General features: G+C 39.9%; 2 protein-coding genes across 9 annotated transcripts in view; both read right to left on the reverse strand.

Annotated features, from left to right (window-relative positions):
• Positions 1-185: 185 nt before the first annotated feature.
• Positions 186-17159, reverse strand: UBXN4 (UBX domain protein 4). 4 transcript variants are annotated; one of them, XM_075152726.1, is made up of 13 exons: positions 17003-17159; positions 9856-9958; positions 8956-8984; positions 7988-8106; positions 7215-7383; positions 6640-6742; positions 4978-5032; positions 4659-4823; positions 3742-3869; positions 2597-2699; positions 2118-2249; positions 1568-1776; positions 186-820 (listed from the first exon to the last, which is right to left on the reverse strand). In XM_075152726.1, exons 1-13 carry the CDS (start codon positions 17082-17084, stop codon positions 682-684), a joined length of 1536 nt encoding a protein of 511 aa, XP_075008827.1. In that variant the 5' UTR covers positions 17085-17159; the 3' UTR covers positions 186-681. The 4 variants fall into 4 exon arrangements, with proteins under 4 accessions (XP_075008827.1, XP_075008829.1, XP_075008828.1 ...); XM_075152728.1 differs by having other exon boundaries at positions 6640-6727; positions 17003-17150; XM_075152727.1 differs by having other exon boundaries at positions 6640-6736; positions 17003-17150.
• Positions 17160-22129: 4970 nt separating this feature from the next.
• The window catches only part of R3HDM1 (R3H domain containing 1), a 53476-nt gene continuing 48012 nt past the window's right edge, over positions 22130-27593 (reverse strand). For all 5 annotated transcript variants that reach the window (XM_075152739.1, XM_075152737.1, XM_075152738.1 and 2 more), the window contains 5 exons: positions 27353-27522; positions 26985-27135; positions 25450-25532; positions 24562-24646; positions 22130-23553 (listed from right to left, as the gene is read on the reverse strand). In XM_075152739.1, coding sequence (XP_075008840.1) covers positions 23186-23553; positions 24562-24646; positions 25450-25532; positions 26985-27135; positions 27353-27522 — 857 coding nt within the window. In that variant the 3' untranslated portion in view covers positions 22130-23185. The remainder of the gene's footprint in view (positions 23554-24561; positions 24647-25449; positions 25533-26984; positions 27136-27352; positions 27523-27593) is intronic.

Genomic DNA, 27593 nt, shown 5'->3' on the forward strand with positions numbered 1-27593 from the left:
TTCTACCATAGCCTGGACCCAAAACACTATTTCAGATGTGTTTTACCAGATTTTAATATGAACAACTCCCAAGTAACATCATTTAAACTGGAACAAAAACTATATTTTAAATTTCAGTGTATGATCCTAACTGCCTGCTTCCTTGTGACACAAGTACTTCAGAGGAACCTCACAAGAGAGGACAGTTATGTTTTCTGGAAAATAGTTTATTGAGTGCTTGGGGAATTAAAAACTACAAGGTTTTGCTTGCAGTTGCAGAAGCAAGAAAAAAGTTAAACATAAATTAGTTACCTGATTTGCTACTTATAGTGCTTCCGAAACCCTCATTTTAATCAGTCATTGCCTACCATGACCTTTATATTAATATCTGGCCCTTAAATTTATGTAGCAGAATATTTATAGATTAAAAAGTGCCTTTCTATGGCAGTAGGGTAATGATTATGAAAGCTGATGGAGATTTTCAGTCTTTTTAACTCCCTGCTTCTAGGCCTCAGCTACACCCGCTCGATTTTTCTGACTTATGTGACTTTATTCCATACTCCACTACAGGAATAAGAATTAAGTAATTCAGTCAGTGTAAAATAAGCCCCACTTGTCCAGAAGCTTTAGTTAACTTAGATCAAATAAGAAAAGAAAAAAAAAAAAAAAAAGCCAGAGAGTGATTACTGCAGTTACTCAAAACTACATTTGTTGTGTAGAATTTCCATTCCAAGTATTGTTTTCATCTTCTCCATCGTCTTGAGTCCTCAGTCTATATATTTTGCCTTCTTTTTTGAAGTCTTCCCCCCGCTTTTCCACTACTCGTTTCCTGACTGCTTGCCTAGGGTACAAATGACAGTGAGGTTTGACAGTTCCCCTGGTAATAATTACACAAGAGAAGCAAATGCAATAAATGCAAATCATGCATCCTTCCTTCTCTCATCCCCAAAAATAAGTTTTCTTCAGCCCTTTGTTTCCTTTTGCTTGGGAAGCAATACCCAGCTGAAAATTTGTCATTTAGCAGTCAGACAAATGGACAGAATCTCGTTTCCCCTGGAAAGCACCTGTCATTGAGGCGATACGTGGCTGCTTCACGTGAAACGGCCTAACAGCTCTCCTGGACAGGAGAGATCTCATTCTCCAGGCAGTACAAAACCTTAACTGCCAAAATCAGACTTCAGTTGCTTGAGTTTCTTGTACAACCATACCATAACAATTTGACTTCAAATTTTCAAATTTTTTATCTTCCAAATAATATCGGCTCAAGTGAAGCCCACATTTGTAGTTACAGCTGAATTTCCTATTCATAAATGACTGCAAGGCAATGCTTTTTCTACTCTGGAAATTGAAGCAAGCAATAAGGATCTTGCTTAATCACAATGTAAAACCCAACAAATCCTAGTCAGAGCTGCCGCGCAGTTCACCAGCTGCCAGGTTATCCCTTTGAACCAGATGGAAGGGCAGTGGCCAGAAACTACAAGGAGAGGGCAGCAGTTGAGAGACGGATACAGTTCCGTTCCCCACTACAGGATGAAAGCAATTCCAGCAAGCACCTTGAGAAACAGCTGCCTTGCACAGTTTTGATTACCTGCTCTGCTCAATGCTGCCGGATGTGGAAGGATTTGAATGGTCTTGCTGATGAGCTGATCTCACAGTAGACTGTGAGGGGGGTGGACTCGTAAACAGGAAGTTGCTAATAAATCTCCAAACTGCCAAGAGAGGATAAAGTATTGTGCCCAAGAGCTTCCACAGATCACCGCCTGAAGCCTGAACAACAGAAGTAGCAGGTCTTCCCGCCTGGTCACGAACACATAAAGCAAACTTGTCAGATATTAAAGTCATGCTCTTGTAGACAGAGTATTTCATACATAATTTAGAAGCAGCTCAGTAGAGACAAGAACTCCTCCTTTGGTTACACACTGGACAAATATCTGTACCACCATTTATCTGCTTCAGAAAAAATCCTTCTCCAAATCAGTCCTGACAAAAATTAAAGTAATTTTGCAATCTGTCTTAGACACAGAAAAGACCAAAATTCAAGCCAAATATTACCACGGCCAACTCAAAGTAGCTATACAGCCACAGTGTTGCTGTTTGCAAGAAAATGAAAAGCAAACAAACCAAAACCCAACACCTACCGGCAGCAACACTACTGACGCACTGGGTGCTAACTCTAGCTCCAGTAATTTCTTTCCATAATCTTCTTTGGTGAACTCCCTTCTGGGAAACATTGTCGCCAGTGAAAAATTGCCGTAAGCATTACCAACCGTCTGTGAAAATAGAAAGAAAACATTTTATTTATAACTGTTCACTTTCAAAAACTGCAGACTTGCCAGCTGAGTATACCCTGCCATATTGACCCAAGAGTTCTGTGTCAAACTATCAATCATCTTCATACAGAGAAATTAAGAATTTTTCATGTCCTACTACCTCTAACTAATGATATGCTGCAGTAATACAAAGGCAGTTGGTGGTGCTGGGAAAGGCTGCTCCCAAAACCCCCTTCAAATAAACAAAAGGAAAGCAGGTGATGATGATTCCACCGCAATCAACAACTAGCTGATGCTACACCAAGTTGTAATCAGCATGTAGCTGAGAAGACAAAAGAGCAATTTACCTGTGCAGCAAACTGCCTTGCTTCTTCCAGTCGTGCTTCAGATGGGAACTGGTTGGTAAAGGAAGATCCATCTGGGAGGCGGAACTGAATCCTGGCTATTGCACTGCAGGACATGTATCGGGGTCAGTCAGCATATGAACAGTTACAGACAAACGCTCCTGGGCCTTTAGCTTGGTAGTGTTGAAATGTGGAAGGGAGGGACAGTCATCCTACTTATGGCAGTGCAGGTGGGTCATAAGTTTGGATCCACAGCTGGTAACCATCTGCTTACATACCACAATGCATCTCCTCTGGTTTTTATCAGAACCCAAGACCCATCACCATTCAAGCAAGGTATTTAGATTAATCATGCAAAAAGTTAATAAACAAATGAATTATAAACCATATTTATTTCGTGTAGCCTGTATCACTTTTGCTCTTTTTTCAAGAAGTTGTACTATGAGGGCACAAACATTTAAACTGGCTTGGCAAGTAATTCTATGTTCAACTAGCTGTGGCCCAGCATTACTGTTTGAGTTTCAACACCAACACAGGCCGTTAGTCCCATGCTTGCCCTCTGTTCAGACGCAGTACTAGACTGACGGTAGCTCCGTAACTCCACATAAGGTCTCTACAGCTTAGATTATTTCTTAGAACAGTGGTGTCGGGCACAGCAGGAGACAGCTCTGACCCAGACAGCTGATGAGCCCGGTCAAGCCTCGCCGAATCCAAGCCAGTTGCGCACACAGCCAAACAGCTGGGTCGGCACCCTGCTCCCCACCGCAGTACTGGCATCATCTCCTCATTCCGTCCAGTCATTATCTATCACACTCTCACCTTACCTAGTTCCCCACCTACCCCCATTATACATGGTATTTAAATCGAAGATCAGACAGAAAAAGCTCTTATCTAACTAAAATAACACACAAGGAAAGGTGGTTAGTGCTTCATAATCAGGAATGTCAAAAGGATGAAAGTTATCAGAGAACATAATATTCATGTAAATAGCTACGAATAAAATAATATAAAAGAAAGCCAACTTTTTATGTCACTATTTAAAAAGTTCAACATAGCATCAATTGTACATGAAATCTCTTTAAAGTTTATGTAAAGTTTCTTTACCTCTCTCCCCAAAAATATACACTTTTTTCTCTACAGGAACTCACCTTCGCTCCTTTTGAGATGCTTCTTTTCTGGCCTCTATTTCAGCCTGTTTAGCCTGAAGAGCTGCAGCTTTTGCAGCTTCTGCTTCTTCCTTCGATTTTGCAAAGCGAGCTGCTCTCTCAGCACGATCCTGTGAAAGGACCAAACAGAAACCTTAATTTTTACCATAAATTGTAGCTTAATATTCATTAAAACAGAGAACTACAATCTGTACTCAGTACCCAACTAGAAGACAGTAGTGCTGCAAAGAATTATTCACTGCCAAACTGCACAACCTCATGTCATTAGCCAAGATGACACACTTCCCAATGAGTCACTTCATGCAAATACCTGTTAATAGATGATCTTCCCATGCAAGTCTAACACTCCAGTGAAGATAAAGGGAAAAATCTTACGACAAGTTACACGATTACAGTTCTAAGTGTTCTAGGCCAAAACCTAATAATGAGGAGGGATTTCAATTGTTACGAATTGTTTATATGCATATATGTACACACATATGTACGAACTTAGAAAATAATCCCCACCACCATTTTGAGATCAGTGTTCTTCTGCATGTTCCACAATTAAATATCCCCTTGCTTTTCTTCCAGAAATATGCTTAAACTGCAATTATTTTTATGTTTAAATGATAATTCTCCACTGGACTCAAGCAATATGACAGAGAAGTTGGTATGTTCGTTCAGATAGGAAAGATCATCATGAATATGAAAGCAGAAGCTTCATTTTATACACAGGAAATGCTACATAAACCCCAAACACGTAAGTTGTTACAATACAAGGCCACAGGATTCCAAACAGAGAAATGGACAATCTTTCAAAGTTTCACTGAATGAGAAAATCTCTCCTTTTAGTACACCGGCGGTGGCCCCTGTGAGAGAGAGAAGCGGCAAGCTATCTTCCAAAATGAAAAATTTACCATGGCAATCTGTTGTCTTATACGCTCTCTAGCAGCCTTCTCTTCTGCCTTTTCTCTGTTCCTTTCCTCTAACATACGTTTTGTCAATTCTTCTTCCTGTCGTCTTTTGTACTCCAACATTTCTTTACCAGTTTTTCTCCGTTCAATTTCTTTCTTAATTTCTTTCTGAATAAACATCAGAGACATAAAAATTGGACCGCAAAATTGCCTTGGACAAGAGTAAGACAAGACTGAAGTACATTTGTTTAAAAAGGAATTAAGCATTTATTCAAATAAGGGTATAAAAAAAATTGCAAGTGGTTTTACATTTTTGTGTTACCTGTTCTTCTTCTTTCCTTTTCTCTTCTTGTCTTTCTTCAAGCTTTTTTGTTATTCTAAATTTAAGAATAAAGTGAAAAGTTTTAAAATTGCAGCATCTGTTATTAACATTTTAAAATTTTAGTGAAGCATTTGCAAACACAGAAGAACGGAACACATGAAAATGAACATGAACTGTAACACAATGCTAATACCTAGTGTAACAGTAATGATTCATTCACATGCGGGTGTACCATCCATAAAAAGATGAGGTGGTGATTCACCACCTAGTTTCCAACTTTTAATGGAGTTCTAACATATTCCTTCTGTCCTTTTCCACTTAGTAAATAAAGAATCTTACATGTTCTTACTGTTGAACCAACTTGTAAGACATACAATACGCAAATACTATTTATGATCTGTGGTAACAGAAACACTACATCTCAGTCTCTTCTTAGCTATTTAAGCCATCTGGTTTCTTCTGCACATCACTTCCTAAAATGGAAAGCAAATAATACATAGCACTGACATAAATGTACATGCATCTGTCTCATCTATCCAGAAAGGTGCCTTAGAATAAGGATTGTCTTTAAAAAAATATAGTAATTTACAACATATTTTAAGTTTGGAGAAAGGGCAGGCAAACAACATGAGAAGTCAGATAATCAGAAAAATTTTGTTTGTATGGTAGCTGTTTTGCTTTTTTAAAAAGGAAGTTATAATTATCACAGAGCTTTGTCTCTTTTCCCCCCTGAAAGAAATGCTGTAGATATATGCAAATATGGCATAATTTAAGATTAATGCACATTTTAGAAAGGAACTTTGGTATTTATATTAAAATATTGACTACATTTTCTTATCAGTGGTAAGTAAAAATTATATTTATTGTCCAACAACTTTGGAAGAAAACTGAAATTAAATGTGGAAAAAGTTTTAAAATACATTTTAGCAGTATAAATAATCCTATTTACTAAGTATGTGTTTCGGGGTTTAGATAGGATATTACAAATAGTGTCAGTCTTACAGATGCTAAAAACCAAGTTTATACACAAAATCTTGTATTTAAAAACAATCAATTTAATGAATGAACCACGTATGGAACCAGGTGTTTCTGGTCACCATACTTTAAAATCCTAGAACTAGCATTGTTCATCAGACCTCATTACTGTTCACTGATCAAAGTAAAAGAAGAGTCTCAGAATAGGATTCTGCTGGCTTTTTCAATATGCCTAGACTACAAACAGTCATCAAAGAGACAAGAAGAAAAAGCAATAAGATGGCATCTCTGTACAAAATATAGGTTAGCACTTTTTTTACCCCAGTTTCAAGTGCTTTCAGTTCAATGTTTTAACTCCTTCAAAATTTTTGCAGCAAACATATTGTCTGTATTCAAGTTAGATCAAAGTAAGGAGAACACCTTCAGTTTTCCAAATTACCCTTTTCTTTCAGAGTATGTGAGAAATGAGATTAATTTAAAAGCTGTTTTTGTATCAACCCTAGTATTGTCACAGACATCTAAAAAATAAGACCACATAAATGTTTGCCAAATGATAACAGAATAAGCACCAAAAATCCTATAATTAAGCCTGTTTGTTAAAAAAAAAAACAAACCACCAAAAACCAACAAAATCACCTCCTGAGAAACAAATACAATACATTAGAAAGTCTGCAAAAGATTACTTACCTTTCTACTTTGAGCGTAAGATCATTCACAGGCTGAGCATCACTCACTTGCTCATCTGAAGAATTAGTTGCTTCCTGGCTTGCTTGACCTGAATTTGCTCCACCTTCAAGTGATTTACAAGAAAGTAATGCATAAGAGAAAAATAAAAGGTATATTTCTTATCATAAAAAATTATTATGCTCATTGTTAGGCGTAATTCGCAGCAACTAGGATATCTCAAGGAGCTATGAGGTTCTGCTATTTAGGCTCCATCCCCCCAACAATTTGGTTTCAGGTTACTAACCCAAAGAAACCTTTTTAGTTGAATCCTATTTCAAGAAAGCATTCACAATCTTTATTGTATTATAAACCACACATTTCTCACTCATTAAAACTGAGCAGAATGACAAGTTATGTTTCCCTCTAGACTTGCAAGAAGCATTCTGGGATACCCAAGCTTTTCCTCAAGAGGTCCACTCAATATATTGCCTTTCATGCACCATCATATAACAACTTAAGAATTAACGTTCTTTATTAAGAATTAACGTTCTTAATTTCAAGAGCAAATTAGCTAGCATGTGTGTAAAAATACTAACCATTACCAGCAGAAGGTCTTATTGTCTCAGTCATAACAGACTCAGAGGAGTCACAAAACTCTGCTGCTCTGGATTGCATATTTTCTGGAGCACCATCAGATTGAGGGGAGGGACAGGGAGCAGATGACTGACTTCCATTTTCCAGAGGCTGCCCTTTTACTGTATGCATCTAAGAAATTGGGGGGGGGGGGGGGGGGGGGGGGGGGGAAGAGACTATGAAACTTTGAATATTTTCCACAGGTTCAAGGGTCAAGACTAAATTATTTTTGGAGAATCCGTCCTATTTAAAATATAAAACTAAAATTACCACATATTGTTGAGTATGATGCAATCATACATTTCACATTTTTTCCTAATTTTAGTCTTACACTTGAAATCAAAGTGATAAAACTATCTACATTTATATTATGTTCCATAGTATAATTTTATAAATCCACATTACAAAATAATATTACAAAACCATGTATGAATTGAAAGAGTAATCAGTATGTCATTCCAGTTTAGAGTTCTTGACATATTTCTTCAATACTGTAGATGTTACACAGATGATCTAAACCAATCTGTGAAACAAAAAAATAACATAGCACTTCTGCATAGTGCTTTCCAACCTACTCAATTTGTGTACTGAATTTAAGTTTGCAGATTTTGTGGTTGAAAGGATACAGAACCAGTAATTCGTATTTCCCCAAGGCACATGCTAAGGGCCAGGGACATCTCCTGCCTTGAGCACACCCAACTCAGTCTGAAAGATCCAGTCTGTTAGCAAGCGTTACCTGTTTAACTTTCTGGATTCTGGTAACAAGCTCTTCAACAGAAACGCTGCCAGCAATTACTTCCAAAGGGATTCCGTTGTCTCCTATAAAAAAACTGGATGGAACGCACACTACAGGATCTGCACAGCAACAGTTAAGGGCAACAGATGACAGAAGTTCATAAAGTAACTTTAAAAGTAAAGCCGAAGTCCTTCCTACAGAAGCTTCTAGCCCAATATTCTATCTCTACCTGGTTGCCAGTAGTCAGTGCCGAGGGAACAAGAAAAAAGACGCTAACAAAAATGCTGGAAACATTACATACAACTGCTTAGTACCACTTCTTTTCTTTGAAATGGTTTAAGCCAAAATATCTTTCTCCAACACACACATATCCAACAACCGATTATGCTTTGACTTAGAAGATTTTGTTTTACTGTGAGACAACATCTTATGTAGACAATAATGAATTCTTTACAGCATTAAGAAAATCCAAGTTAAGGTACTGAATTCCCTTTCTCAGCATCATACAGAATTCCTGAACTGTATGCAGTGACCCACTCAAGGTAGGCAGATGTTTACCTAATTTCAAACCTGTGTATCTGATAGAACCCAGTCCACTACTTGTTCTTCCTCCTCTGTAACTCTGAACTGCAGCTAATAATTTAAAGCATTGCTTGTTTGTTTTCTAATGCTGATTAGTAATACCAAAGGGTTATTTTGTTTACATAAAGCTTTGGATAATTTTCTATTTGGAGAATTACATAGGATTAACATTAAAAAACCCCAACTTGTTCACTTTCTCTAAGAACTGACAATAAGTTGAATACATAGATGGTATCTTAACTACAGAGTTTATTGCGTATTTTTGTGCCATAAGAAGTATTTTTAATAACGTTGCTTATAAATATTTGTCTTAAGAACAGTATTAACTTGTAAAGAGCAATTATCTGTAATCATAATGTAGCATCTAAACTGATCTCAAAGGATACAAATTTGAGAAAACTGCAGGCATGCTTCACTGTTTAAAAGAAAATATTCATTTAGGAGGAGCAATCACTTCGCAACAACTTCAGGTTAAGTCTTTCATCATAAAAATAAATGTCCTACCGCCACACACAAAACTATTTAAATACTCGAGAGAACACTAAAAGCAAATTTTCATTGCATCTTCTCATTAACATTTTGCATAAGTGTTGACATGGTGACAATCCCTGGTTATCACAGTTGACTATATAAGATTTAGGTAAACAGTGCTAAGAAGCAATTCAGGAAAAAGACATCTAGTCTATTGAGTGCAAATAATATAGTAAGTCTAATAAAATGTCTATAGAGCATTTCAAAATGATACCATTTTGGGAAATGCCAATGCACTTTCTGCACATGCACTGGAACACTTAAACATAACAAAAATAGCTGAGTAAATTACCCAGGAACTTCAATGCTTCTCTATTCTATGTGTTACAATAGAGACAAACACATTTTCTCTGTGGCTTTACAGATTTTTATCCTTCTGAATTCATGAGAGTTTTTAAATTCATTATGTAACTTGGCAAATCAAGAACTGCCTCGATAGTAGGCATTTTGATTCCAGCTTTTTTACATAACTTTTGCATCTCTTCCTGTTGAAAAAGGACAACCTCAAGCATTCTTTTACTAGTACTGAAATACAGTCCGAAATACGCAATGAATATCCTGCAGAACACAACAGTAAATTTGGAAATTTGAAATTTTCTCAGGCTCTAGTGGCTTCAGGAGTACTGAATTCACTTATGCTCTGGAACCATATATTTAGACTACCTCCAAATCAGGGCGAGGACTTCAAAAGCCTCTTAGTCTCATCATCATCAATGAAAGATTGTCTAAGAGACAGAATTAGAATAGGATCAAACCTTTTGGTGTCGATTTTAATAGCAACAAAACCATCTGAGGCAGCTTCAGTCACCTTCTCATCTTCCCACCTTGCAGCCATCTCAGTAGATTGTTCATCCTCACCTGCAAGATACAGCACATCTGTGAAGCTAAACCCACCACAAATTACTGTTTCCCATCTGATTTTAGCTTTGCTTCAATTGCTTGAAACCACCTTTGAAAGACACTCTCGTGATTTATTTTCAAGTCAGTTTATCATTTTTTTTGATAATCTGGAGACAATTCACTCCAGCCGATTCACCTTGCTAACATGCCAAAAACCTAATATACCAAAAATCCTTCCAAGCCAGCAAGCATGTAGCTTTTGCCGCCATTCAATTGCATGGTGAGCTGGTCCAAGGGAGCAGAAGGGATTGGACCACACAGATGGAACAGAAATAGAGGAACTGGAGGTGATGGCAAGTTCGAAGATTGGCTTGATGGCATCATCTAATTGCACAGCTACCAAAGGACCTCATTTTCATGTTACAGTGTGTATGCTTACACTTTAGTAATTTGCTTCAGTATACTCTCATAATATGCAAGGAGATCCCACAGCACAGAGGGAACCATTGTTTCTCCCTGACATTAAGCTTGACCTGCTAATATGCTAAAATTACCCACTGCTTACCCCTCATTATAAGTTTAATTACATATTGGTACATCAGCTGCTAATAGATAAAACTATTTTTTCCACTCCTTGTAAATAATTCAGTAGACAAGGTTTCACATTTGATGGCGTGAAAAAAAGACATAAACCAAGAAACATTTATTTGCAGGATTATTTGTAACTTAGTTTTATATTCCAGTTCCTGACATGAACAGTAACAGCAGGAGGGGAGGAAAAGGAGTGAGGAGCACAGAGAAACAGGAATAACAGTAGAAGAGGAGCTGCGTAAGTAAGGGAAGCTGAAAAGGTGCTCTGGGGCCACAGATTCAGAAGTGTTATTTTAATCAGATGAAACACGCCAAACCATACATTTATCTTCCAAAGCACTGGTTCAGTAAGGATGTGGGTTAATAAATAGATTCCGATGAATATTAACCATCTTTCAACAAGTAAACTGGCCTGCAATCATTTGTTTATCTTCAATCTGTATTACTTCCTAGCAGCCTGGAATCGACTGTACTCTTGATGAAGAATTTGAGTCACAAGTACAGAAGTATAGTAGTCCATTATTCCATGACAACAACAAACCATTTGTTTGTTTCGTCCCAGTTGCCATTTCATGCAGTATTTTTTACTTGTTAAAGATCAGGAGTTACACGTGGAGTGCCCTGGTGAAGCACTGCTGCCTTAAGGCCATGACTGTCTGGCCACAATGCTTCTCAGAGAGCCATGTATCAAAAACATACCAATTTTGGAAAAGTGTTTTGCAACCATATGTATTGATCTTTCCCTGGAAGTATTGGAGCAAGTAAGAAAGTATTCATCTCTATTACTATTATTCTACACACACAAGTAAATATTTAGGATATTTTATGTAGGAACCTTTCCCGTTGCTTTAAGTGCAGTGCTTCCAACTGTGGTCAATGGATGCAGCTGTTCTGCCAAGAGTGGTTTGGCCTCCTCCCCCATTTCCAAATGCTCAGAGACAGACAGCTGCTTCACCCCACACTTTTTCAAAAGGACACGTGCTCATCTGATTAGGCTACTAAAAATATCTAAATGCTTGCCTAACACTAACTTTTCCATACAAACAGATGCAGTAGAAAGAATGCTAAAGACTCAAACGAGTCTGTCCACTGTCCACAGTACAGTCTCTGAGAGATGCGACCCATGAATGAAAATGTTGATAACTCACATTTTAAAGCTCTATGCCATGAAGCACAGTTTAATATTGTGACTAACCGCAGAATAGTTGCTTATTCTCATACACCTTTTTGTTTTGATAACCCTTTCTCATTTGGGGGTTAAGGTTCATTTATTACAGTTTTGCAGTAGTAATTACATCCTGAAATGAAAACTGCCAGGACACAGGAAAAGCATCAGAAAAGTCAAAAGGACAAGCTGAACAGAACTTGACGTAATTCATAATTCTGCTAAACACCGAGCTATCACAACCATCTCAGAATTCCAATTCCCAAGACTCTCAGATTTCTTATGTTTCTCAAACAAAACCATCCCCTTATTTCACTTAGTGGCAATAAAAGACCTGTACATAATTCTCAGTCGCACTTGCAAATCTCTTACATTTGGTCAGGTAAATTTAGATATCTACATAGGGAAAACGTACCCATCATTTCTCAAGTGACTCAGCTAACTGGAAGAGACACTTTTTCTGCAACGATTTAGTTCCCATACAAGGAACTTATTCAAAACCATCACAGGTTGTCAAAGGACTTTAATTCCCCTATTCCTCAGCACACTGTCATCAGGGAAAAGCGTTTTCCTTTCAAAAAGAAGAGAAATAGGCCCAGCTGACTTAATGTCCAACATTTCATAACTACTCAGTAAGAGTAAGGATTGCCCATTCTGGAAATGACAGAAAGCAGGGACATTAAGCTGTTCACCACCTCCTCCTCTGCGTCATTTCACATATTTAACTTGAGTGCTTTGAAACAGCTTGGATACAAAACACTAACAAATGGCTTGTTGATTTCAAATGAGTGTTTTCTAAAAAAAATCTAAAAATAAAGATATGAACAAAGGAAGGAGTGTTTCTACAAACATTTCTAAAAAGAAACACAAACATTTTAGCTTGGAGGTTTTTTCTTCCCCCTCCCCTACCCCCCTTCATTTTTCACTTCTGAAAAGCACTTTTTTGGAGTGGCCTGGCATTTTCATTAACATGTCTAACTTTCGGAAAGAATAATCTTAAACACCTCAATAACTTTTGGAAAGAATAATCTTAAACACTTCAGTCAGAACAGAGGCTGCATCTGAGGAGGTTTCATACCAAGCGAACGATAACTTTACATTAATAACTCAAAATGTGAAAGGAGTTTTCTATCTGCAGGCTAGAAAACCATCTACAGAACAGCTACCAGCAAGGTACCAGAGACATTCACCAGACCTGTTTCAGTATCAGGAATACTTTTTCTGTGTGTAGCAGCAGAACCTACTAGCAATTATTTGATGCCACAAAGTAACTCTTCTGCTCCTCAAAGACAATTCCTTGCTCTGTGTGGCTGTGCAGAAGCCTCTAATCTAACACCTCATCTTAATATTTTAAAATCAGTTTTGTAAGGCAGACATGGTTCACCTCATGCTCCCTGGAAGAGTATGGAGCAACCTTTTATTGCAACTTCTCACTAATTCAACAGGATCTTTACTACGCTTACACAACTGCATCACCAGAACTATGCCGTGAAGGTTTTAAAAACTGAAGTAAAAAAATGTTAGGATTATAGCTACAAACAAAAATGTTGAAGAAAAAAACTGGCTGAACAACATGCAGTTGCAGTCACAAACACCACCTCATTGTTAAAATAGCCACATTATTCCTTGCTTGACTGGAAAATATTCTAGAGCCAGAAAGAATAATCCAGTTCTTCGTTTTCTAGCGCTTGTTTAGGGAAGTGCAGTGAAGAGGGAGAGAGGGACAGACAGATGGTAGCAGAAAGCAAACAGAGACGGACCTACCAGAATTCAGTAATTTTTGTCAAGGCTATATCTAATAGCTATCCTCCACAGTGGCCACCCTAAAATACAGTTAATTTATATTTTCTGTTTCCTCTCACTAATTTTTTTCCTTTATTAATTTTTTGTCCCCATATACATTATTGGATGAAGTGTACAAAACAAAACAGAAACACTGAACGCTCCTGAAAGCATGTTTTCCTGCTCAGAAAGCTGCTTTCAAATGCTTGTCTCCAGTGTCTACGGGCAAGCATGTAGTGCGAAGGCTCAAAGCTACCATCACCACCAACTGTACGTGGATCTAGCCAAACAACAAACCCAATCACTGCTAGCATAAAACCAGTCTATTCTTTCAGCACTCGGCATCCTTCAAACACACCTGCTTCCACACATGGTGAGAAAGTATATCCTTGGGCTTCCCATTTCCCTTTCCCAGCAGGCATAACAGAACTGCTTCGCGACCAGCTCCATCACAGGTCAGCTGCCCTGATCCCACTGTTCCTAGGGTAGGCCAGAACTCGGCAGAACTCTCCGACACTTTCATTTTGGAGATATGCCCGCCCTAAGTAACACTCACCCTTTTTCAGGACTCATAAGAACAAGCAAAACAAAACAAATCAAATCCTTACAGCATACTACAATGTCAAAACTCAGTTACATCCCTGAATCATAAATTTATCTCCACTCGCTATATCTACATATTCCTACATCCAAATAGTCAACATGGACATCTAAGAGAAATGGCCAGTTTTGTGTACAATTTTAGTTTCATAAAAAATATTGGAAATGAGTTACAATGTGCACTTCTCAATCCCTGATACACATGCATCAAGTTCAAAATACTCATAGGTACTGAATTAATATTAAAAAATCTCTGTGGTGGGTTAACTTTGGCTGGGCGCCAGATGCCCACCCAAGCCACTCCATCACTGCCCTCCTCAGCTGGACGGGGGAGAGAAAACATGACAGAAGGCTCCTGGGTCGAGATAAGGACAGGGAGATCACTCAGCAATTACTGTCATGGGCAAAACAGACTCAATTTGGGGAAATTAATTTAATTTACTGCCAATCAAAAGTCAGAGTAGGATAATGAGAAATAAAAACTAAATCTTAAAACACCTTCCCCCCACCCCTCCCTTCTTCCTGGGCTCAACTTCACTCCCGATTTCTCTACCTCCTCCCCCCGAGCGGCGCAAGGGGACGGGGAATGGGGGTTATGGTCAGTTCATCACACATTGGCTCTGCTGCTTCTTCCTCCTCAGGGGGAGGACTCCTCACGCTCTTCCCCTGAGCCAGTGTGGGGTCCCTCCCACGGGAGACAGTCCTCCACAAACTTCTCCAACGTGAATCCTTCCCACAGGCTGCGGTTCTTCACGCACTGCTCCAGCATGGGTCCTTCCCACGGTGCAGTCCTTCAGGAACAGACCTCCAGCGTGGGTCCCCCACGGGGTCATGAGTCCTACCAGCAAACCTGCTCCAGCGTGAGCTCCTCTCTCCACGGGTCCACAGGTCCTGCCAGGAGCCTGCTGCAGTCCAGGCCTCCCACAGGGTCACAGCCTCCTTTGGGCATCCCCCTGGTCTGGCATGGGGTCCTCCCTGGGCTGCAGGTGCGTATCTGCTCCACTGTTAACCTCCACGGGCTGCAGGTGGCTATCTGCTCCACCATGGACTTCCATGGGCTGCAGGGGGACAGCTTGCCTCACCATGGTCTTCACCAGGGGCTGCAGGGGAATCTCTGCTCTGGCACTCCTCCTCCCCCTCCTCGGTGTCTGCAGAGTTGTTTCTCTCACATATTCTCACTCCTCTCTCCCGGCTGCTGCTGCACAGCAGTTTTTTCCTCTTATTAGATATATTATCCTTAGAGGTGCTACCACCGTTGCTGATGGGCTCGGCCTTGGCCAGCAGCAGGTCCATCTTGGAGCCAGCTGGCATTGGCTCTATCGGCCATAGGGGAAGCTTCTGGCAGCTTCTCACAGAAGCCGCCCCTGTAGCCCCCCTGCTACCAAAACCTTGCCACGCAAACACAATATAGCGCATTTGAAACATCCAAGAAATTTAGTAGAAAACTTTTAACCCTGAGTAGGGAGTTGGGGGGAAGATCAGCCTTTAACTAAGTCACAGCACATTCTGTTTCACAGGTGAAGATGTGAAGTGTTGCAAAACACCTGTATCAGAAGTTTCTTGTTGTTTACCACCTGGCTTTCCATTTCATTTTGTACAACATGCTATGATCATCTCATTATTGACTATGAAGGCAGAGAGCTATCAGGTAGGCGCTGTAGGTAAACACATTAAAGTATGACTATGAAAAAAAAAAAAATCCAATGGTAAAAGGCTTTCACATCATCGCACCCACCTGCCATCATGATTAGTGGGCTTTAAAATGCTGCCTTAAAGCCTGCATACACTACCCCATCCCTTCCTTCAATACCAACACAGCATGTTGTGAGCTGAGATGATCTTGATTTCTAGCAGTATGTTTACTATCCAGTAGAAAATGCTGTTCTCCAAGTGTAAGGAGAGTTGCGTCAACAACGGAACTTAACCGCACTTTACTTTTCTGTTCACATCCCCTTTGGGACTGAACTTCTCCTTGAATCTAAGTGAATCCCGTGGTTCAATAATTCTTACAGGAACAACACTAGTCAGGTGTTTAGCGTGGTTGTTTTTTCATGAGGCATCTAAAGAACTTCAAGCCACAAGCACTTAAGGCAATAGTAAAAACAAACAACATACACATACATAAAAACACAAAAAGAAAGTTAAAGAGCCTGTCTAATGTCCTCCTTTCCCTTTACCCATTCTCATTTTTCCAGACAGAAAGACAACGTACACAAAGACAGTATGAGTTTCTATAGGTTTCAATCACCATTCAGTTACAGAACAAACAGTATCAGTAACTCGAAAGAAAAAGGATACTGTACACAAGCTAAGTAAGTCACAACAGTAAGAACTGAATGCAGGCTTACGCAAGAATATAACGAAGGGAAAAGAGAAACATCGAAACAACTAATTTCACTGCCTAGAGCAGTGTGGAAAGCCACGATACACCATAACAAGGGCAAGGCCGGGGGGCTGGGACACCCCTACAGCCGGCCACGCACCGCCGGGCCGGGCAGCAGGCACTCGTACTGACACAGCAGAAATCACTGCACGGCGGGAGGGGGAGGCGGGGAAGCAACAGCTGGCGAAGGCGCTGCGGAGCCTCCAGAAAGCTCCGCCCGGGGGCGAGCGAACGAGCAGCGCCGGCTGACAGGGCCGCGGGCAGGCCGGGCCCACTTGACGGGGGAGGCTGCGGGCAGCGGCACCCCACGGCGCAGCGGCCGGGAACTGCGCTCGACTCGGGCGCCGCCGGAGCCTGGGGCCGTCCCGGTCGGCCTCAGGGACGGCACGGCAGCGCAGAGGCCTGCCTGAGCGGCGGCTGCTCCCGGCCCCCTCCAGACCCGGAGGCGCCGCGGCCGCAGGCGCTGTGTCAGTGCGGGGGCGGGCAGGACCCGGCGCCCCGCACCGCACCGCCCCCCCGCCCCGGCCCGGCCGGGCCGTACCTGACACGAACACGACGAAGACCGAGCTCCGCTGCTTGGCGGCGGCGATGGCGGCCGGGATGGAGCCGCCGAACCACATCATGGTGCCGCCGGCCCCGGGCGCTGCCAGCCGCCGCCAGGCGCATGCGCCGCCGCACCAACGGCTGGTCGCGCGCCTGCGCCAGCGGCCGCGGCCCAACGTCGCCTTCTGATTGACATCTGCGCGCGGCGCGTGCCCGCCCTCGGCCACGCGCGGGGTGGCGGCAGATTCGCCTCGGCCGGGCGCCATCTTGACGCCTTGGTGCCTCGCGCGTTTCCACGGCAGTGCCGCGCCCCTGAGCTGTGTCCCGCCGCAAAATGGCTGAGGCAGGCTCGGGGCAGCAGCAGGGAGAAAGGGGCCCATGCACGCAGGGTGCGCCTTGTGCACCCCAGGGACTGTGGTGAGTGGCTGTGAGGGCAGGATGGCCAGAATTAACCCTGGCCCCAGCATCCACCCTGGGAAGGTCAAGGGGGCGACAGAGGGGAAAAATGATGGAGGTGGTAACTGTTTGACGGAAATCCTTGCTAAATATGTCAAAAAGTAGAGAGTGTGGCATGCACAGATCCTCCGTGAGTGGCAGGAGGTGAGGTCAGGATATCTTCCATGCTCCCTGGTGAGCCAGGCTGTGTGAGAGGGACTGTGACTGGGACGGCGCAGCCGCGGCTGTGTTTAAAGGACAGCCTTAGTGGGGGCGCAGCCATCAAAGGCAGACAGTCTCTGATGGACATATCACAGTAACGAGGACAGGACACTTTCTTTCAAGTGCTCTGATGGTATCATTTTGGAAAAATTGCTGCACTTAAGTTTTTCTGAAACAATTAGGACTGTTGCTATGTATGCTGGGTAACTATTACTGAGGCAGATACTGTCAAACATTTGAAGGCCAAAAAATACACACTCTCAGCCTGGAAAGCTTTTCACTGTTGTACTTTGGGTAACCTGGAGTTTAATTAGAAAAGTCACTGGATAATGACAACTAAAAAACCTACAAAGCTATAGTCGGAAGAGGCAAATCAATGTTAACAACAATATACAAAAATTGTTTTACTTCTCTCAAGATGCAGCATGTGGAAAACGTGTCACAGTAATCCTGCTCACTGGGTAAGCTTTGCATACAGGTATTGTGCTTCTGCAAGTTTCTTGAAGAAGTAACCATCAAAACACCATAGCTGGTCTGCTGAGATGGTTGGGTTTTCTTTCTTCATGGTACAAAACAGATTCAAGAACAATGCCAAAGCTTGGATGGTACTAAATTAACTGTAAATTTTTTGGAGATGAACAAAAAGACATCTCTGTTACACACATGCATACAGAGGAAGAGGTTAGGCTGTAATGTGTATTAGTATCTTAAGTTCTATGAAGAATTTGGATGTGTTGCACTAATTCTCATTCCCAACAGCTGTAGTTTGCATTTATTGCACCTCATTTGAAACCCTAAGTTGGAAGCCGAGTTGCATGAGAAGGGTGGGTGAAGTGTTGAACACCATATTTTTTTGAAATTATTTTGCAAATACTATTTTCAAAAATTCCTACACCACGACAAGCAAGCTGAAAAAATTTTGTTTAAACATAAAAGTGGAAGGGCTTACTAATGACTGGATAGGCAACTTTCATGAGGGTGTACAATCTTTTCCATCATCAGGAACTATTTATATTACTTTCTCAAGTAATTACAATTTAAAAAGTATAATTCTTTAACTGTAGGGTCACTGAGTTGCTGCTGTTGCATGTGCCTCTGCTGCTATAATTAATCTGAGAGCCCCTAGAGCAGGTGTCCCTGGGAGAGGTCTTCAATTTGTAGGGCTAGGAAAAGAGAGGGGTAACTAGTAAGTAGAAAGTTCTATTGAGAAAAAAAGAAAAAATAATTTGATAGCTGAAGCATTACGCGGAATTCAGTTCCCTGGTGTGCTGCCAAGTCCCTGGCTGACTTAGGCAAATTGCTTTATACATAGGGAACATTTGTAAGGCAGGACAGAGAGAGCAAGTTGGGTGGGTTACACCATCTCAAACATGTACGCGCGTGTGTGTGTGTGTGTGTGTACAAATAAGAACCACACAGAGACAAGGAAAACTGTACATGGATGAGGGTAACTTCCTGAGCCTTTCTTGAACACCATTTTGAAAGGGTTCTCCCACATCCAGGCTGCTTCCCAAATAGCTTGTAATCAGATTTTGTAAGGTCTGAGGAAGCCTCAGTCCACCTCTAGAACATTTGCTATTGCAAGTCTAAGACTCTTCAGAACACATGGAGCCAAATTTGACTGAAATTACATCTATTACTCCTGTGGAAAGGTCAGCTACTTTGTTAAAATGAACACACAAAATCAAATTCAGCAATCGGTATGGGAAACAATGCAAGACAGTCATTTACATTTTAAGAGATTAAATTTTCCCCCCCAAAACAGCACAGATCTACTTGGATTAAAAAGGAAGATATTTTTATTAGTGAATTACCACCTGGATCTTGAAACATGATGTGCGTGCTACAAAAGGCCAGTAGGACTAGGGATGGTTGCAGGTAGAAACACCTAAGCATTAGTCTTCAGTACACCACAGTGCTAGATTTCTTTCTTTGTAGATGTTCCACCAGTTTTCTTTTTATGTCGTCTTCTAAGTGTATGTGTGTGAGTGAAAGAAAAGGATTTCAGATTATAATAGGTTAAATTTGCCCAGGGAGGAGTCTTAGGTAAGATGCAAGACGCCCATTACCAACGTTTCACTTTAACGTAGGCTGTCGTTTGGCAGCCATGTGGAGGCTGAGAGTAGATTCTCAGGTGTGCGGTTACGATCTACCCGAATCCAGCCTCATGGCCATGTACTTTTGAGTGTTGCCAGAATATGGGGCTTACATTTGTTTTCTTAATTTTGAATTATCATTTTCACTGTAATATCACAAATAACATTGAATCTGTTTACAGAATCTGTGCACAATACAAGTGCATTAATTTAAAATCAAGAAATAGTAGCCTTTGGTAGAGTAGGTAATAGCCAGATTTGTTTGGCTTTTCTGGTTATTTCCCTAGTGCTTTTTCCTCAGCTTTAAAAGTTATAAGACATGTTCCCAACCAAATGAAATGTATTAAATTACTGCAACATAATTTAAGTCCCCACTTAATTCCTTTTGCCACTATTTGCTTTAAAAATGGCTTTAATGTTAAATGACAGGAACCTCAAATACACTAGAGTACTAGATTTGTTGAGAGCACTTGAGAATGCTAGTTTTACATACAATGGCTATTTCACACCATAAAGTGCATTTATTTGCTTTCTAGAACATGATCCAAATCTATGGAACAAATGTAGTGCCAGGTTTTTGTACATGGTCCCTAGGCTTGTGCGTTTTAAGGAACCAAAAGGGGCAGAAGTGTAAAAGCCAGGAAGGTACAAATGGTCTTGGTGAGATGAGTTTACACCCTGTTCACTTACTAGAGTCAGCATGAAATAGCACAAAATCAGGAATGAATAAGACTGTAAAGAGGAAATATTTGAATTCTGTGCCCACTGTAGACATCAGAGGCCTTTGACGCTTCTAAAGTCCTGTTAATTGTATCTGTGTGGCTTGTATCAGCACGTCCAGTTCAAAAAAATGTCACTGCCCCTGTTTAACACAGGAAAACATACTCAGAAAGGGTGACCTGCCTGCAGTAATCGTAGGTAAGTATCAGATTCAGGATTAGAATACAGCTGGCTTATTAAGTGTTCTAACTTTTTCTTCTAGGGCAATTTGCACTCAAGTTTGCAATTTACTTGGCAAGAATTAAATATTTGCTGGGCCTTGTTCCTAATCAGTGTATCCCTCCCCTCCTTTTGGTTGGATTGCTTGTGTTCTCCATGCTTACCTCTCCCATTACATTTTCTTCTCTTTGGTTATTATGGGCAAAGTTTATGAAACGGAGCAAGTCACACAGCATCCTTTGGAAATGGTTTGATTTGATGTTAGATTTAGTTCTTAAGTCATTCAGAATGGATGGAAGCTTTCAGCTATTGACTATTCTTCTACATCTATGAAAAATCTTGTCCTGGAATGTGTTAGCCACGGGAGGCAGCTGTCTCTCTGGGTTGTGACACCTGTCATTACAGACCTTTAATCTGTTAACTACTTTTACAGGATTAAAACCATAAACTTAAAGTAGTACTGGAAATCGGCAAGAGGCAGTGACAGAACCTGTGCGTTAGTCGTGTTATCTCTGTGCTATTCAGAGGAGGGGAATATTATAATCTGCATAAGCTGAGGTTCTTACCATCTTTGGTTTTGGGTGCAGTACACTACAGCAATCCAACCTGAGGAGAAAGAAATATATCCCCTCATTCAAGCAGTATATTCAGTCAAGGAGTAGCATACGAACTCGAATGCCAAGAACTACCATCCTTTTAGAAAAGCAGACAGGGATAAGTAGATTTATCTTTTGCCTAGGGGCTTGAAGCTGAACATTTTCCCCTCTGTTTTAGGGGAGCATCTGAGTTAAGTTTACCTTTAGTCACATAAATACCCGTTGCTACAGCATTTTGCAGAATCAAGTCCCATATACCCAATTCATTAGGCTACATTATTCCCAGACAGGTCAGTTTTCTTCCAAGTACTTTGATTCATCACGTGAAGTATTTAAGAATTGCCACTTCATGTGTTTATGGTTGGTTGTTCAGGGATAGGATTTTTTGTATACAAGATGAAAATTAATGCTGGTTTAGGCACCTAAATTCTTTACTTTTCCTGTGTAAAATATGTTTTTAAACATAATATTTACCTTGAGTTTCCACTTGCAGAAGTTACAAACGCATCTTTTACAAAGAGAGAGCCTTAAGAAAGGAACAAGTAGTTGCTCAGCTACACAGCAAATCAGTGCTAAAAATAAAAAAACCAGGAGCAGTCCCTTATGGTGTCTGATGAATTTCTCTCTCTTTTTACTTATATAGGGAAACATTTAACAATGATGAAGGGCGGAATAATGTAAATAAATGCTTCACGAAGAGGAACAGCCAATAGTAGTTCTTTGAGAAGTTCTAGTATTGGTGTTATATTTGCATTCTTTTCTCACATTTGAAGGTATCCAAACCATTACTATGTGTTCAGAAGACTCTTAGAAGTTTAAACAAGTGCACTGAAAAAGTTTGTGTTTGTAAACATTTATTTTCTTGAACTGAAAAAGGCTTGCATCAGCACACATTGTACAGCCTTGCAAATTACACAAATTGAAAAAAGTTTGTTTCATTTATGTGCAATGAATCTTTAATGTCCAGTGAGCATCTGCAAATGATGAAAACTTAAACCATAAAAAGGTTTCCAGCACTTATCAAACACAATTATCTTAGCGTGAAAAGGAAGAGAAAGAGATCCATACTGGTGGGAACACAATTAAAGTGCAAACATTTTGTCACTTGTGAAGATACATTTTAGTTTCTTCACACTTTTGCTAAAAAGAAGAAATATTAAAGTGTGATTCAGTGAACATTCTTTGTAACCTATTCATATTCCCCTTTAAATAATTATTTAACTTGTTGGATCAGAAGCGAATCCTTCAAGGGTACAAGCTACTTGTAATTTCTTTTGACATTGTTTGAAGGAATCTCAAAAGAAAATGACCATCTAAGGAGTTAGTTACTAAAATCACATGTATTTTTTTCTTAAAAAAAAAAAAAGAAAAAGAAAAACACACGGGACAAAGAACAGGTTAACTTGAAGATTTGGGGTAGTTTGCTAGAAAATGAGTGTAATTCCTTGAAAATGGTTCTCTTTTCCCCTCCACCAGTCCTCAGGTTCCTGCCTTGGAATGGACAGCTGTGTGCTGGCTGTGAAAAGGGATTATAAAATACAAATCTGAATATGGATTTTTATGAACGTTTGCTGTACAATAGAACTTTGGATCTGATACAAGAATTCAAAAATATAAAACAAAACTACTATAAAAGTAGGGGGCATTTCAACAGCATTCCTTGTAGAAAGCTGCCTGTCTCAAAGATGATTCCTCGCTATTGTCTGGGATTAACTGTATTTTTTTTTCTTCATCTTGCTGGATCACTGGGTTATTTATTCTTCAGTGGCTAATGTCGTATGACAAAACATCCCAGGAGTCTCTATGAAGAGAACAGAAACCCCATAACATCAAGCCAATCAAGGAGAGGAGGACGTGGAAGTAGTAAAGGCTGAGTGTCCACTGATATTACTGCTACTGAGAACTAGCCCTTTCCAGAACATGAAAGTCGTAGTGCTTCTTGCTTGTTCTCAGCCTGAACTTGTTCACTGAGGTACTACTTTGTTTCTTCAACGCATTCTGAGCAGCTGACATTGTAGGGAACGTAGCTAGAACTGTGTAAGTGGAAGCCAAGTCACTAGGTTTGGATGGCTCAGTGTTCACGCTACTGTCTCCGCTGCCACAGTAACGACGATGGTGCTGCTGCTGTGTTTGCAGACACTGCGAATCCCTTAGCCACCGAATCTTGGCACCAACTTTTAAAAGTTCTCCAAATAGTTTTTCGGCTTCCATACGAGTTATGCCTTCTGGCAGTTCAGTAATTTCTAGAACTTTTCCCACAACTGAAACAAGAAAAACATTGAATTTAAATTGGTCATTGTACTTAATGATACAACAAACACAATGGAAAATGAGATATTTCTACTTGTATCTCCAGTTGGCTGATACCAAATACACAGGCATTCCATTTCTGGTATTCTAGAGAGCCTTTTGTTTTCACATTTAGCACTGCTTACAGCTACAAGCGTACAAATAAAAGCTGAGAATACAAAGAGGGCCCTCAAAAGAGAGAGGGAAAAATAATAAAATAATCAACACCTAATTTTGCAGCAGGTTTGAGAACTCACTAGAGCATCTCACTGGCTTTGTCTGTTAACTCTTCACACATCACCGTGCTAAAAAACTAGTCTATCTTCTCTCAAAAAATCCTCTCCAGTAAATTGTTAGAAAAAGATGATTTATCTGTAACTTTCTGCAAAGAGTTGATAGTAGGTAAACACTTGCAAAAAAAATTCTGTCCAGTAAAGATATGAAGGTAGATAATGTCAGGTTTTATTTGGATGACATCTTTACTAACTCCTAGGAGCTAATCTGTAGTTCTCCTAATATGTCCCCCAAATCCATGTGCTTATTTATATTAGAAGGAAAAAAAAAAAAAGAAAAAAGTACAAACTAATTTGTGGTTTATGTTTGATTTCACATTTCATGCAAGTAAAAGGAACCAGGGGTACGTATATTTAATATAACAATATTTAATGTAACAATATAATAGAACTTACGTCCAGTAAACTGACAAACTTGCTTTTCCTTTTAGTACTGTCCAATCCTGATCTTCTCTGGTCTTTTCTCCAGCCTTCAGAACTACACTTTTCTCATTTAACCTCCCTCTTCCCCTCTCTCCTAATCAAGTCTTCCTCTCCATCCTTATGTTTCCAGTGTTTGCTGTGTCCATTTCTGTCCAATTTCTCTTCATTCTGGCCCTTTTCTCACCTGTGCTTTTCTTGTCACATTCCCAGCCCATCACCATAATTCATTTTTCTGGAGGACTGTGTCAATCAGCAATTCTATACCTGGTTCTCCTGCACCAAGATCTGCTGAAGCAGCCTTCTTTGCTGGTTTCTTTCCCCTGTTTCCATGTCTGTTTCCAGGCTGACACTAGAAAGATTGACATAAATTATGTACTTTAATGACAATGGACCAGTATCTTAAAATTTCTAGGTTAGCTCAGTGAAAAATGGTGCAGAGGAATGTCTGGAAAATAACCTGTGCTACCATGGTACAGAAAAGATTTTCATGTCCAATTTTAGTCTTGGAGTTTAGCCATCCTGCAGTCAGGCACATTCAATCCTTGGCTTCAGAAGAAAGGCAGGAAATGATGGAAAAAATCACCCTGGAAGAACACCCCCCCCACCCCAATCCATCACATCTTCTGGCTGATCTCGGGTAGAACTGAGCAAGGTAGAGGTACGGGGTCTCTGTGTCTGTCCCAAAAATTAAATAGATGGCAAAACTGTTCAGCTTTGCTAACACTAATGTTTTGGGTTTGTTTGTTTGTTTTTTTTATGAGAAACAAACCCACTCTTTGTCTAGAAATACCCACATATATTTTCTAATTTTTTTTTAAATTGTTATTCAAGAAAAGAAAATCCTTCTAGCAAACGTTCTCTCTGTGATTTTTGGAACTGCTGGCATATTGCTTAAAAAAAAAAACCAAACCCATAATCTACACTGTGTCTAAAGCTGAATTTTAGGAAAATGTTTCTCACTTTTTTTTTAAAAATACAATAAATAAGAACAATGGGAAGTATCAACAGAGAATAAAACCGTTATTGGAAAGCAAGCACCTTCCACTCAACTACTTTTCTCATGCAGTAACATATTCCTCTATTCATGGTGGTTATAATGGTAATACTGAATTTTTTTTTTCAGTGTTGCCAGGAGATTGTTCTCTTTAATACCTGTTGGCTTGTTACTTGTCCACGTAATAAAGATGGTGGATTGTATTGCAGGGGCTGGCCAAGCAATGGGTATCTGGCATCTCCTTAAAGAGAAAGGTAATTAGAAGGGTTTTTCTGTTATATGAAATCTTCCTCCAAGTTCCTCTTATGATGTATATCTTATACAGAAGAGAAAGCAGAATAACGATGCACAAAGTAGTGTATTTGGCTAGGCTAACAAAGTAAGATTTGGCATGATAAAATAAATACAAGTCAGTCACGTACTGATCACAAGGTGAAAAGGTACAAGGTTTCTTGCATTTAAGGATTACAACAGAAGTTTTTCTTCATTGCAGTCTTATCTAAATCCTCTCATTTCAAAATGAGCTTAATAAGGCTAAAGCTCCTCTCAGTGTACTAATTTAGTAATTTTCATTATTATATCCCTGATTAGTGCCAGGTATATCTTCACATTCCTATTTGCTCCAAGGATTCACAAAGTCAACGGAATAGAAGTTTTCAGTAATCACAGAAGATTAAGAAAGTTGAGAGGTATACTTTACAACAGGCAACCTGGCATTTTTACATCATCGGAATACAAAGCAATGACATACAGATTATGCAGCAGATAAGACAGACAAGAAAATAAGGTGTTCTTTATCAATAAGGAAGACATGCAGAATTTCCTGTAAGTTTTGCTTTAAAGGAAATCTTTCTGTAAACCAGACCCATTAAATTTTGAGTTTGGGAACTATAACCAGGATGTCTTTGCTCACTGACAAAAGTTTTTTTTTTATCATTTGGTTTTTAAAAGTTATCATCTATCACATTTCAGTGAAAACTCCCTATTTTCTGTTTTTCTGTTAGCATGGCAGCAGAGGACTGAATTTCTTCTACAAGGAACTTCTTCTGTCTTTGGGTGGGTACTATCTGAAATACTAATTGAAGTAGCAACAGTATTGGCTAGAGGCTCTAGTCCCATCATGCTAGTTTTTCTGCAAAGGAATGAAGAATTCTCGCTTAGGCAGTGGTTTGATTCAGTGCATCATCAACTAATAAGTGAGTTTGGCAGAACATTCACCTCAACATCGCATTTCTATATCCCTTCCCCCAGAAGATAATATGCCCACCTAATGTACGAAGATCAGCTAGTCCCACATTATTTATTTTATCTTTGTAGCTCTAAAATTATATCCTTTGTGACAGCATGTGTCAAGTTCTTGATTTATGGTTAAAACTTGAAGCTAAACTATATCAAACATTTTATTAATATTTTCAATGCTGAAATAGGGAATTTCACATATGAGAAAGCTAGTGGGTTATAGAAGCTCTCACAATAAGATGATCAAAAGCTTTTGAGAATATGGGGGACGGTATCAGTGCAGAGAGATAAGGTAAAATTTTACATGATGCTTGAGTGAATGATTTTGATGATCCTGCTTCAATAGCATTACTACTAAAGTGAGCCACAGTTCGTCAGAAAATCCTCCTATAACCTCTATTTGAAAACATCCAAATAGAAAACATACACACATTTGAGTTAACTAAAAATATACCTTGTCCAGGGACAAAAGGTCTAGAAAACTGGGACACAATAGAAAGAGGTGTTAACGTGGGACGGATGTTCTTCATGTTCGATAGCTGAGCTGGTGCTGGTGATTGGGCCGGTGAGGTGACAGGACTGCCTAATTGAGGACTATGCTGCAACTGGAATAAACAACAAGTTAGTGTTTTAAAAAGTACCTAGTTGAACAAGCTAAACAACACCTAGAGCATTCAAAGACTGAAGTAAAGTTAAAATAGCTATATTAAGTATTATCAGAGCAGATTTTTATTCCCCAAAAAGAATTTTTGAAAAAATATGCGAAGACGCAATTTACACAAATTTTAAGTCATCCTGGAAAACAAAACAAAAACCTCATACCTGTGCAGCACTGTCTAAAGTGCTAAGTTCTGCGGACTTCTGCCCCCTTTGATGATCACAGTAATATTTATTCTGTTTCCATTGTGGAGGTGAATGGTTCCGAGGCTGAGGATTGTTAGGTATATTTAGCTGCATCATTACTACTCCTCCACCTGGTGGTGGTGCTACTGCTACAAGACAAGAAATCAGTAGGATACAGTTAGTTCATCATACATTTAAATTTTCGTTTTAGCAGAACAGA

The sequence above is a fragment of the Calonectris borealis genome, chromosome 6 (assembly GCF_964195595.1).
Source record: "Calonectris borealis chromosome 6, bCalBor7.hap1.2, whole genome shotgun sequence".
Classification (NCBI taxonomy): domain Eukaryota; kingdom Metazoa; phylum Chordata; class Aves; order Procellariiformes; family Procellariidae; genus Calonectris; species Calonectris borealis.

What these genes read in the sequence shown, in the direction of transcription:
- UBXN4 (XM_075152726.1), bottom strand. Translation starts at nt 17,084, where the DNA reads ATGATGTGGTTCGGCGGCTCCATCCCGGCCGCCATCGCCGCCGCCAAG. An exon ending in CTTACGCTCAAAGTAGAAAG is followed by an intron (nt 5,033 to 6,639) that starts GTAAGTAATCTT and finishes TCTTAAATTTAG; the next exon opens with AATAACAAAAAAGCTTGAAG. An exon ending in GCATCTCAAAAGGAGCGAAG is followed by an intron (nt 2,700 to 3,741) that starts GTGAGTTCCTGT and finishes CATGTCCTGCAG; the next exon opens with TGCAATAGCCAGGATTCAGT.